The 13,317-nt window shown below is 41.9% G+C and overlaps 1 protein-coding gene across 6 annotated transcripts; it reads left to right on the plus strand.

The window, feature by feature from the left end:
- The first annotated feature begins 269 nt into the window (after positions 1-269).
- Positions 270-9,868, plus strand: NMS (neuromedin S). Of its 6 annotated transcripts, XM_067563507.1 has the most exons (11): positions 270-411; positions 1,933-1,991; positions 3,165-3,224; positions 3,325-3,351; positions 3,443-3,496; positions 4,866-4,901; positions 5,183-5,257; positions 6,271-6,306; positions 6,712-6,753; positions 8,065-8,095; positions 9,724-9,868. In XM_067563507.1, exons 1-11 carry the CDS (start codon positions 276-278, stop codon positions 9,738-9,740), a joined length of 573 nt encoding a protein of 190 aa, XP_067419608.1. In that variant the 5' UTR covers positions 270-275; the 3' UTR covers positions 9,741-9,868. The 6 variants fall into 6 exon arrangements, with proteins under 6 accessions (XP_067419608.1, XP_067419612.1, XP_067419607.1 ...); XM_067563511.1 differs by lacking the exon at positions 5,183-5,257; XM_067563506.1 differs by lacking the exons at positions 8,065-8,095; positions 9,724-9,868 and having other exon boundaries at positions 6,712-6,910.
- Positions 9,869-13,317: the final 3,449 nt, after the last annotated feature.

Raw genomic sequence — 13,317 nt, forward strand, 5'->3', positions numbered from 1 at the left:
TGTACTCCCTATGGGGGTAGAGTAGAAATTCTCCATTCTGTGTTCTTGGAGCCTTGACTAATGGCTGAGGTCGCGTTGCAGAGAGCGTTGATTTGAGAGAGATTGCAGCATAAATAAAGGCACAGCGTGACACTTATGAGAAAAACCAGGCTCATGCAAAGTGCTGATTGGCTCCCGGTGCAGTGGGCCACAACTTGTTACAAATACCCCTCTCCAGTGCGGGCCAGTCGCACACAGGCTGAGCATCCTCCCTGCCATCTGAAGTGTGATGTGACATGCTCAGGTCCTGGCAGAACCACCAAAGCCTGTCCCCAGCTCGAAGGCACCGGGGGCTGATGATGAAACAGCGTCCTCCTCCCTTCTCTTTGACCTTCGCTCTCTGCTGCTTCTGTGCTCTACGGTTCACCTCAGGTAAGACTCTATCCCCTGAACGCCTCCGACAGACCTGATCTCTGGGCAGGAAGGACACTCAAGAAAGCAGGACTAATGCAGAACGTTTAACTCACCCACCCACACCCCCTTGACTGCCTGTAGCCGGGCCTTGCAATTCGGAGAGACGAGGCTACTCGGGCTGAGAGCAGGGGGTCCAGACTCCTTTGAACTTGGTCTCTGACCCCAGGTTCGTCTGAGGAGCAGAACTTGGAAGGCTGCAGATGGTTTCAACCGAGGACCGGGGCTTTGGCGTCCTTCCTCCCAAGCGCCCAGCCGCGCAAGAGAGGAGGGCTGCAGTTTTTCAGACTGGGACCTTCTGGTCTGAAGTGGGGAGGGCCGGGTGTCGGTGCCCCGTCCCAGGACGAGACAGGAGCTGCTTGATGAACCGGGGCCGGGGGCGGGGGCTGTGAATAGGTCCTGGGACAAGCGACTCTAGCGAGAGAGACGGGGCACTTTGGACACACCGCGAGGAACCGGTGCGCAAAGAGCGAGTGGCTCCGGCCCTGGGCCCGGCGTCTCGGCTGGCGCACACCGGCGAGCAGCGGAGCTAGCCCGGTTTTGGGGTCTGGGCCCTGGCATCGCTGCGGGGTCAGTGCTAGGGCAGGAAAGGTTTGGGGGAAGCGGAGGCTCGGGACCGGTGCCTCTGTCCAGGGTGCTGACAAGGGGTGCTCTGCTCCGGGCTGCGCAGGCGGGGCTCCCACGGGACCCTGCCGGTGCAACCGGTGGTGGGCACAGAGAACGGGGGTTCGGGGGTTAGGATCCCAGCACGTCCCGGGAGCACTCTGCAGGCGTGCGTGGGGGGTGCTCGTCCCTACCTCTAGCTCCGCCGCTGCGGGGCTGGTACTGGCTTGTTTGCTATGCTCCAGGGTTTCCCATCCGGAGGATCGCCCCCCCCCCCCCCCCCCCCCCCCCGTTTGAAAAACATTTGGAAAAGGAGCAAAGCAGCGCAGCCCTTCTGAGCTCTCTGCCCCTGCGGGTCGGTGCTTGCTGCCCGGTTCTAGCTGCCATCTGGTCTTAGAGCAGTGGGTCTCACCCCGGGGTACCTCAACCCATCTAGATATTTTCAACAGGCTACACAAACAGCACTAGAGAAGTCAGTACAAACTAAAATGTCATGCAGACAATGGCTCGTCTGTACTGCTCTGTATACTATCCACCGAAATGCAAGTGCAATGTTTATATTCCAATTGATTTATTTTATAATCATATGGTACAAATGAGAAGGGAGGCAATTTCTTTATTATTAAGTAATAAGTTGCCGTGACACTTTTGTATTTTGATGTCTGATTTTGTAAGCAAGTCGTTTTTAAGTGAGGTGAACCTGGGAGGTACGCAAGGCAAAGCAGACTCCTGAAAGGGGTACAGTAGTCTGAAAAGGTTGAGAACCACTGTCTTAGAGAATCCTCTCCCTGCATTTGTACTGAGGGAGCTTTAAAATGCAAGGCGCAGCCACCCTTCCCTGGCAATTACAGCCCTGGCTGCCGTGTTTTATCTCCCTAGGCTTTCCTCAGTCTGCCTCTCCGGAGTCTCTGGGTGATCCAGCCATTCCGAAAAGTGAGGTACGAAACGTTTTCCTAACAGGGCAATCAGAAACTGGCAGCATATCCAGGACAGGGTGCAGGGGGTGCCGACATGTGGCTGAATTACCACTAGGGAACGAGAAACCAAAAACACCGGCTCACTTGCTGCTTAGCCAATGGCTCCCCCATCTAACAAAACAGCCACGGGACTATGCAGTGTGAAAGGCCAACGGGGGTTAATTCAGGAGTGGGCCCAGAGGCTCGCCTATGCCTTTTGCAGGTCATTGGCCATGCTGCAATTCTGAGAGAGAAACCAGTTTGGTGTCATTTATGTGGGTTTTACTTTAAAAAAAAAAAAACAACCAAGCAAATACAACTACACTACAACTACACTAAGCAAATATACCACTGACTAATTTGCTTACTATTTCCCTAAACTAATTAAAAAGATAAGACAGTGCAATGACCAAATCTAGATTACAGTTGAGGTTGAATTAATAAATCGATGCATTAACAATAACATGAAATGGGGAAATGTCCACTCAATCACTTCCTGGTTAGCAAATGGTCTAAAGCAACCCTTTGCTGCCCATTTTAACAAAATGCACACCCTAGGAATAAGCTATCTGAGCCAGAAAAGACCTTCTTAGAATATTACTGACTAGTAGCAATTTCTCAAGAGAAAATGAAGGTTTAATCGAACAACTGATCTTAATGCCTAATCTGTATTTTTAAACTGGTGCTGTGTTTCAGTCAGTGGACAGAACTGTCTAATCAACCCCAGGTAAACTGACTTTATAATGTATTGAACTGACTCGAAATCTTCCAGGTACAGTGGCTATGCCATAACAATTATAATTAGCATTTGAAATAATGAATATAAATACCCGTTCCATCTCCTCCAAAGTGTTGAATACTCAGTTCTAATGATGTAAGTTGTTCCCCTGGCTTATGTTCTATTTCCCCTAAATGATACTGAGTATTTGTTTTGTCAGCCGCATATGATTATATCGACAGCATTTATATTCTAACATTTTTTCCTGATAGAAAATATTATGCAATTTTTATACCTGATAGCTGCAGTAAGCTTTACATTGGCTTCAGTACCTGATTTAAACTGTTGTGAGAGAAGAATCAGGCTTCTTACCTCAAAAGTCATGTACAAAAGATACCATAAATGAATGTATGCTTAAAAAACTATTTGTCTTTTAGATCTCCAGTAAAGTAATGGATCTTTGGAATGCTATTTTTAAGAGCATGCAAAATGATGAGGTAAGGTCTAATGATTATCTTTCCTTGAAGAAAAACTTCCCTGACACTTTGTCCAACCAAGTAGAGTTTAATTGACTATCGTCATCATTATCTTTACTAGGAAAACAACGAGGACATATATAAAAGAGTAAGTATTTCTCCATCTTTGTAAAATATGCATATAACTTCCACTCTTAGATTTGATAAGACTATATATTAAAATTGCTCTTTTTATGCAGTTTTTATTTCACTACTCCAGAGCTCAAGAACCAACATATCCACTTAAAACTGGGGTCAGTATTTTAATATAATCATCACTTTTGCATAGCATAAATATGTGAACAAAATACTTACTAAGTCTATGATTCAGCAATGTACTTAAGCATATGCCTAAATTTCAGCATGTGAGCAGACTCATTGATTTCAGTGGGGTTTATCACATTCTTAAGTACCTTGCTGAATCATGTATAAAGTTTCAGGCCTGTGAGCTGCTGCGACCCTCAACTCATGTTGATTACAGCCAATGTCAGGATCAGCCTCAAAGCCATTTTTTCCTAGTGCACCTTTTTGGTTAATACTAGCTATTCAAGAACTTTACCCACAAAAATTACAGAGCTCTTTGAACCTCGTTTATAACTGATTGGGTTTAGTCAGAAAAGGATAAAATGCACCATGATTACGGATAGTTTCAGACAATCAGTTTACTCAGATCATGTGCAATTACTTTAAAATAATTACAGGAAGTGTTTTAAAACGTGTTTCACTATATTTTCTATACTTTCTTGTCAGTTTCTTTAATTTCTAAATCTGAGCACAATTTTTTTTAAATTAGAATAAAAAAGCTTTACAATATTTACATCATATTCTAATGTACAGCTCCCCCACTCCCCAAAAAACAAATCAAACTGAACCAAAAACCAAACAAACACCTTTTAGACCCCAGCTGTATAGTAAATATATTTAATGCAGTGTTAGTAGCTAATCCACAAAATGCTGATTAGAGGTTTTCCAAAGTCAACTAGAAATTATGGTGGAATCCTGATCCCACTGAAGTCAGTGATAGTTTTGCAGTTGACTTCAGTGGATCCAAGATTTCACTCTATCTGTTCATTCTTCAGGACTGGAAGATGATCCATGTTGTATCTTTCCCAGTGATGTAACTGACCTTTGCCACATAGCAGTTTATGGCCAGGTTTCCAGAATGTAGTCTATTTGGGGCCTTATCACAGGCTATAAAAATGGCTGACAGCCAGGATTAGGTCCAACTGTGAGGCATTGAGAAGGAGGGATTCTTGTGAATGCGAAACTTTTATCCAACTTCACACATCTATTATGACATGAATATCCCTATCTCTGGCCCACCTGAACTTTCTCCAACACCCTGGGAGCTGTGGGCTAAATTCAGTCTTAGCATAAAATGACATTTCTTATTGAATAGACCCTCCTCTTACATGGTCCGATGAATTTTTGGAGTATCATGTGGATTAGAATTTGATTAAATCATTAAGATTATATTTGAAAACAAGGTATGACATCTTTGCCCCATTGAAGTCAATGGCAAAATGCCCAGGATTTCACTCAAAATGTGTAGCATTTCTTAAAGTCACCTGAAAGAACTTCTCCCTCTAATTCTCCCTCTTTTCCCTCTAATCTATGTGTAAGATTTATAGCTGGGATTTACAAAGAAGCCAAAGCGAGGTAAGCACCCAAATCTCATTGAATTTCCGTTGAATTTAGGCCCCTATCTAAAATAGGCTCCTTTGAAAATTTCAACCTATGATTATTACAAAGCTCCATTAAAAAGCTTGTGTTTTGCAACGAGCAATTCTGCGCTATAATAAATTAACATGTATTATAAATAAGTCCAATTTTTGAAGCTCCAGCTATCAAAAACCTGTAGTTAGTGACTGTTTGAATATTTTGTGTCTAATTGATCGTCTTAATACAAAACTAGTGTTCATAATCTCTCTTTGTTGTAGTCTCCCCCTGTGCATCCTTTAATGCTCCTTGATTCAACGCTCTCTGAGAGAAGAATGAAAAGATTCCTTGATCCAGTATGCATTTATTTCTTCTATAATATTTTATGGCACGAAAAGATTATTTCAATTGTTTTATAAATCATTGTCTCCATGTTGGAACTGTGAACATCTAACAAAGGAAAGTCCCCTGGCTTTATATCCTGTCTCTTCTTTCCTTCTCTATTTTTTCCTTTTTAAAATTTAAATTCCTTCTGTTCCCTTTTCAACCTCTTCTCCCCCTATGTTTCCCAGTCTCTGTCCCACCTCTTCCTCTTTATTTTTACATCCTTTCTCTCATCTTCCATTTTATTTATTTATCTTTAAAACTTATCCCTGATAATTAAGTCCAATCACTGGAGCAGCTGCTGCTGCCACTTATCTCTGCTGGGTGCTGCTGAATGGGTCTTTCCAATTTAAGGTCTAGTCAAAGACATTGGGGGTATACAAGGGGCTGTTCTTGCAGATCAGACTGCAGGATCTGACCTTCACTGACACAGGGCTTGATCCTGCTGCTGCTGAAGTCAATGGCAAAACTTGCATTGATTTCAGTGATGCAAGATTGGTTCCAGAATGAACTACCTTCTGAAAAATAAGTATAGCATGAGCTGAATTTAGTAGCTGAAACCCAGAATGAACTAAAAAAAAAAAGTCAGTGGAAATCTTAAAGATGGGGAAACAACCACATTTCAGTAAGGCAAGAGAAATCAATCTTAGTTTGAAACCTGGCGAATGATGTTCCTTACGCTTCTTTCAGTTTGAGTACTGCACTGTTCTCAAGAGCATAATGTCTCATTTGAATTACAATGACAGAAACATGTATTTTACATTGAAATCAGCTAAAGTAATACTTAAGATAAAGGCAGCGAATGCTACATTGCCTGTAACTATCTTATTTGTGTTTAAAATTCTCACTTCCAAAAAAAAAAAAAAAAAAAGGATTGGAGCAATGTACTTAACCTGTAGTAGAGGATTATTATGCAAAACCAAAGAAATGAAAACCTCATGAACAGATGGATATGTTAAAACTGATATGCACTATCATCTTGCAGGCATCACAAATTGCTGCTGCAGAGTTTACAAAGAAGGTATGTTAATTTAGATTTAAAAAAAAAAAAAATCTGAGACCACAGTTGTTCTGAACTAGCTCACATGCTGCTTTTGAGAGATAATCAATCACTTCTCAAGCAGCCTTTAAGACATTTTCTACAGTCCATGCAACTTCACATTTAATTATGGTATTTTAACACATTTACATCAGACACAATGGATGGGGTCTTGATAATGCCCTCTGGGTATTAATGTTTAATCAGTAGTTCAGATGAATGGGCAGTGGGGACTATCAGCATCTAGTTATTTGCATACTGCTGAAAAAGCTCCTGAATTATTGACGTATTGATGACAGCAGCTCTGACAATGACACAGACTTGTCAATATAACCATACTGTAGTTTAGAAAAATATTTTGTTAATGGTTTGTGTTTTATTTTACAGGATACAGCTGGTACCAAGGGACGGCCTTTTTTTCTTTTCAGGGTACCCGATTTGTCTTTTCCTTTTTACAGTTCTTACAGTTTTTACAGTACAGAAAACAATAACATCTAAATATTCTTGGTGCCTGGTATTCTATAGGCACTATAGTCTAGAGCCATTCCTTGAAAAGCTTAGGGAATCAATATGGTGCTTGGTTAAAATAAAGTTCTATAAGATGGTGAAATCCTGGCCAGTAATGGATTAAAACTTTCTGTTGCACGGGGTGACCCTAAAAATGTTACCCCTTGAGCTGCTCCACCTAGTGCAGCAGTTCTCAAGCTGTGGGTTGGGACCCCAAAGCGGGTCGTGACTCTGTTTTAATGGGGTCGCCAGGGCTGGCACTAGATTTGCTGGGGTCTGGGGCTGAAGCCAAAGCCTTAGAAGCAAAAGCCTGAGGGCTTCAGTCCTAGGCAGTGGGGCTCAGGTTATAGCCCCCCCATCCAGGGCTAAAGCTCTCAGGCTTTGGCTTGGGCCCCTCAGGCTTCGGCTTGGGCCCCCACACCGAGGTTGGCAGGGCTCGGGCTCAGGGGTTGTGTAGTAATTTTTGTTATCATGGTGCATTGAAGTTTGAGAACCGCTGACCTAGAGATAGGGAATAAAGACTTGGCTCCAACCTTGTCGGACTGACTAGCACAATGGCACTAAATCCAGCAGATAAACATAAGCATTAGCAGCACCACTGACCAAATGATCTGATAACCACAATCAATTCACAACAGAGTAAAAAAAAAAAAAAAAAAGATTATAAAAATCATCCATGGTTAATTTTTTTCTCATTGTGACTGTTGGATTTTTGCCCAAGGCAAATACGTTACCGATCCTGTTCTAACTTAGATTCAGCCAGTGACATATTACTAGACATGGGCAAAATTATTTTCACCATGCCACCGCCAACACAGCAAGAAAAATCAGTTAAAAAGAGGCTCTGACTTGTAACCAGGTCCTGATTTATCATGTGTCTAATTTTTAAACATGTCAGTAGTCCAAGTGATTTCAGTGGAACTACCCACATGCTTCGAGTTAGGTATATACTTATGTATCTTGTTGCATTGGGGCCAAGATGCTGAATGAAAAATGACTCCGATTCTTCAGTTGATGGTCCAGAGCTTGAGTGAAGATGTCACAGTCTATGTGACACAGGAATTCACCCACCCTAGACATAAGCCCTGTTTCCACTCAACACCTGTTAACCGCTTGTGGTAAATTTGGAACAAAATTTTATGATTTTCCTAGATGTGCTATGGGAGCAATCTTCTGCTGCTTTTGCTTGTCTGACCTCTGTACCTCAATATGATTATTTAATTCCATTTTCAGCCTAGAAATGGAAGAACTATTGAAGCTGATGGTGAGTAGGCCTTTGAAAGGTGATTTTAAAACACTTCATTCCATTTACTCAACAAATAATCTTTGAGACAGGAAGTGTTATTTAGAAATAATTTGTTACACACACCAAGCTGCTCTGCACAAGGACAGGGGACTGTCTGCGCAGAGCCACTTGAAGGATCAGTGGGGTTACGTATGCTCTGTAAACAAGCTAATGAAGTTGATTTTTTTATGAAATGGGATTGTTAAGAAAGAGTTTTCATGCTCTGTCAAAAATGTGGTAATACAAGCATAAAAAAATTCTACTACTTTCCTGTTCCAAACTGGGAAATACTGTTATTTACACAACACTCAAAAACACGCTAGGTGCTCCACAGAGATAAATACGAAGACAAGACCTCTGCCCTGAAATTCTTACAAGCTAAAGCCACCCTTCCTCACAACCCACTGACATTGATCCTTGCACTCAGATGGAGTTCCACTGACATCAGGATTGGGCCCTGCTTTTAGATTAATAACAACAAACGATAGGGGTGGGTATGTGAAGAAAGACAATGGGTTATGATAATATCATGTGGTTGCTCAGCTTCAGTGTGTACACGTCTTGATTGTTCTATTAAAGTCATTATTAGGTCTTAATGGTAAGTTAAGTAGATATTTGTCTATAAAGGAACTCACATGCTCTCACCACACCCATCTTCTCCCAACCCTTCTGAACTTTTCAAAACAAGAGGTCACTATTTTCTGTTTGTGAATCATCTGTTTCCACTGCAACTGGTAATGCTGGATATGGGGAAGGATGGTGTCTAGAATGATAGCAAGGAACTGTGCAAAAATACACTTTTGATATTAAACCATTTAAGGAAGAAACAAGCCACAAGTACACATGTGTGAAAGGGAAATTGATTCACGGTTTAAACACCATGAAGGTGTTGAATGGAAACAATATGCTCAGATCCTTATAATATGTGAACTCCTCAGTGGGTTTCTTGTGCTCCCCAAATCTTCTGAGGAATGGTCACCTTTACAGTAATTTGTAAAGTGTGCTTATAACATGGAAGATGACTAGCAGAGCAGTGGAGCGATGTGGAATGACCATGCCTAGAACGTTTTGGCAAAACAGTTCTAACTACGGTTAGTGTAAGAACATATTTAAACACTCTGGTGAAATTCACCCTATGCCAAGGCCAACAGAATGTGTATGGCAACAAATAAACCCCACTCAAATGTTACTGTATGGACTAAAGTGAGACTTACAGCTGTGCCTAAGTTAAGTGCATCAGTTTTCACCCACTGTGCAATGTATTTTCTAAAGGGTCAGCTGAAGGGGCTGCAGGATAAACACTACGCTTCCCAGCCTTCAAGAAGAAGGTAGATGGAGGTAGACCTTGGTGATGACAGAAAAAAGTGTGTAGAGAGGAAGGATTCATAGTATGGGTGAAAGACCTCACATGTTCAGATAAGCATCTTAGACTTTGAATAGTTATTTAAACCTTATGAGGTTCATCAACTACTATTTGCAATGGCTAAAATTTTGTGCCATTATATTTCTAGCTTTGGGATGGAATTGACATACAAAACTGAATTTTTATGGTACATCAGTTAAGAGCTCAACACAAAGCATAGCCCTAATGTGCTAATTTCTTTCAGAATTTCATGGAACATGAAGCTCATGAGTTGACTTAACAGCTTGAAGACTTGATATATAAAAAGAAAAAAAATCCTGTGAGACTATTTGTCTATTGTTTTAAGTGACTCACTTGACTAGAATATACTGTTCCATAATAAATTTGCAGTCATTAATTACTTTGTACTTCTTTACATTTTTTCATTGTACAGTTTCACACACACACACACACACACACACACACACACACACACACACGATAACTGAGCTGTTATTGGCTCTTTTTATGATCAGTGACAATTGTTATTGACTGACTGAATCTGACCAAACAATTTGCCAAAATGGAAACTGTGGTCTTACCTTTTCCACCCTTCTCCTACTAGGTATCATAAAAAACAAATAAGGGACCAAATTCTGAGATGTGATAGCAGACCGATTCCTTCACCAAATAGTTATTGAACCAACAAGAGGGGATGCTATTTTAGATTTGGTATTGGTGAGTAGTGAGGACCTCTTAGAAGAACTGGTTGAGGGGACAACCTTGGTTCAAGTGACCATGAGCTAATTCAGTTCAAACTAACTGGAAGGATAAACAAAAATAGATCTGTGACTAGAGCAGTGTTTCTCAACCTGGGGGTTTAGAGGGGTCGCAAGTGCAGAGCTGGTATTGGGGGTGGCAAGAAAGGCAATTGCCTGGAGCCACAGGGGCGCCATGAAACTAAGTTACATGCCTCAGCCCTGTGGGGGTGGGACTCAGGCTTCAGGGGTACAGTAGTTTGGAAAGGTTAAGAACCACTGGACTAGGGTCTTTGACTTCAAAATAGCTAACTTTAAAAAATTAAGGGAATTAGTTAGGGAAGTGAACTGAACTGAAAAACTCATGGATCTAAAGGTGGAGGATACTTGGAATTACTTCAAATCAAAGTTGAAAGAACTATCTGAAGTCTGCATCCTAAGGAAGGGGAAAAAATTTATAGGCAAGAGTTGTAGACCAAGCTGGATGAGTAAGCATCTCAGACAGGTGATTAAGAGAAAGCAGAAAGCCTACAAGGAGTGGAAGATGGGAGGGATCAGCCAGGAAAGCTACCTCTTGGAGGTCAGAACATGTAGAGATAAAATGAGAAAGGCCAAGAGCCAAGTTGGATCTTGCATAGGGAATTAAAACCAATAGTAAAAGGTTCTATGGCCATGTAAACAGCAAGAAAACAAAGAAAGAAGAAGTGGGACCACTAAGCACTGAGGATGGGGTGGAGGTTAAGGATAATCTAGGCATGGCTGAATATCTAAATAAATACTTTGCCTCCAGTTTTAATGAGGCTAATGATGAGCTTGGGGATAGTGGTAGGGTGGCTAATTGGAATGAGGATCTGGAGGTAGAAATTACCACATCCAAGGTAGAAGCCAAAATCAAACACTTTATTGGGACTAAATCCAGGGTGGGGGGGCCCAGATAATCTTCATCCAAGAACATTAAAGGAACTGGCACATGAAATTGCAAGCCCATTAAGCAAGGATTTTTAATGAATCTGTAAACTCAGGGGCTGTACCATATGACTGGAGAATTGGTAACATAGTTCTTATTTTTAAGAAAGGGAAAAAAAGTGATCTGGGTAACTACAGGCCTGTTAGTTTGACCTCAGTAGTATGCAAGGTGTTGGAAAAAAATTGAAAGAGAAAGTAGTTAAGGACATCGAAGTTAATGGTAATTGGGATAAAATACAACATGACTTTACAAAAGGTAGATTGTGCCAGACCAACCTGATCTCCTTTTTTGAGAAGATAACAGATTTTTTAGACAAAGGGAATGCAGTGGATCTAATTTACCTAGATTTCAGTAAGGCATTTGCTCCGGTTCCACATGGGGAATTATTAGTTAAATTGGAAAAGATGGGGATTAATATGAAAATTGAAAGGTGGCTAAAGAACTGGTTAAAGGGGAGACTACAACGGGTCATACTGAAAGGTGAACTGTCAGGCTGGAGGAAGGTTACTAGTGGAGTTCCTCAGGGATCGGTCGTGGACCAATCTTATTTAACCTTTTTATTACTGAACTTGGCATAAAAAGTGAGAATGTACTAATAAAGTTTGCAGATGACACAAAGTCGGGAGGTATTGCCAATATAGAGAAGGATCGGGATATCATACAGGAAGATTTGGAAGACCTTGTAAATTGGAGTAATAGAAATAGAATGAAATTTAATAGTGAAAAGTGAAAGTCATGCATTTAGGGACTAATAATAAGAATTTCTGCTATAAGCTGGGGACTCATCAGTTGGAAGTGACGGAGGAGGAGAAGGACCTGGACATATTGGTTGATCCAAGGATGACTATGAGCTGCCAATGCGATGTGGCCGTGAAAAAAGCTAATGCGGTCCTTGGATGCATCAGATGCATCTATTTCCAGTAGAGATAGGGAGATGTTAGTACCATTATTCAAGGCACTGGTGAGACCTCATCTGGAATACTGTGTGCAGTTCTGGTCCCACAGGAGGAAACGTAGGGTAGTGGTGGCTGGTGACTCTCTTCTGAGGGGGACAGAGGCTCCCATCTGTTGCCCTGACATGGCATCTGGAGAGGTATGCTGCCTTCCAGCAGCCCGTCTCTGAGACATTATGGAGGGATTACTGACTACTACTCCATGCTACTCATCCATGTGGGCACAAATGATACTGTGAGGTTGGATCCTCTGCAGATCAAAAGTGACTACAGGGCTCTAGGAGCAAGGGTGAGGGAGTTGGGAGCACAGGTGGTGTTCTCTTTGATCATTCCGGTCAAGGGTAGGGGCCCAGGCAGAGACAGATGCAACCTGGAGGTAAATGCTTGGCTGTGAGGATAGTGTCTCCAGGAGGGGTACGGCTTCCTTGACCATGGGATGCTGTTCCAGGAAGAAGGACTGCTAAGCAGAGATGGGGTCGACCTATTGAGGAAGAGGAACAGCATATTTGGATACAGATTGACTAACCTAGTGAGGAGAACTTTAAACTAGGTTCAACGGGGGGAGGTGACCAAAGCCCACAGGTACATCAAAAAGACCTGGGAGAAGGGATGTAATCTGGGGGGAGCACGGACTGTTATAGCAAGGGTAGGGGAGAGACAGGACAAAACTGGGGCAGGGAAATCAAATCAGTATCTTAGATGTTTGTATACAAATGTGATAAGTATGGGGAAAAAGCAGGTAGAACTTGAGATGCTAGTAAATAAACACAACTATGACATGGTTGGCATCATAGAGACTTGGTGGGATAATACACATGACTGGAATATTGGTATAGAAGGGTACAGCTTGCTCAGGAGGGACAGGCAGGGAAAAATGGGAGGGGGTGTTGCCTTATACATTAAAAATATATACACTTTTACTAAGGGTAAGATGGAACTAGGAGACAGACGTGTTGAAAGTTTCTGGGTAAGGATAAAAGGGGTAAAAAATGAGGGTGATGTCATGGTAGGTGATATCTGTTGGAAAACAACATAGCAGGGCACAGACTATCCAACAAGTTCTTGGAATGTATTGAAGACAATTTTTTATTTCAGAAAGTAGAGAAAGCTACTAGGGGAGAGGCTGTTGTAGATTTGATTTTGACAAACAGGGAGGAACTGGTTGAGAATTTGAAAGTGGA

Source organism: Emydura macquarii, unplaced genomic scaffold (assembly GCF_026122565.2).
Source record: "Emydura macquarii macquarii isolate MOO-44397 ecotype Brisbane River unplaced genomic scaffold, CSIRO-AGI_Emac_v2 contig_2531, whole genome shotgun sequence".
NCBI classification, from domain to species: domain Eukaryota; kingdom Metazoa; phylum Chordata; order Testudines; family Chelidae; genus Emydura; species Emydura macquarii.

Excerpts from the sequence above, each read along its gene's own strand:
- NMS (XM_067563506.1), top strand. The coding sequence starts at position 276 with ATGCTCAGGTCCTGGCAGAACCACCAAAGCCTGTCCCCAGCTCGAAGG. Across the intron at positions 3,352-3,442 it reads ACGAGGACATATATAAAAGA|TTTTTATTTCACTACTCCAG; the intron begins GTAAGTATTTCT and ends CTTTTTATGCAG. Across the intron at positions 5,258-6,270 it reads TGAAAAGATTCCTTGATCCA|GCATCACAAATTGCTGCTGC; the intron begins GTATGCATTTAT and ends ATCATCTTGCAG.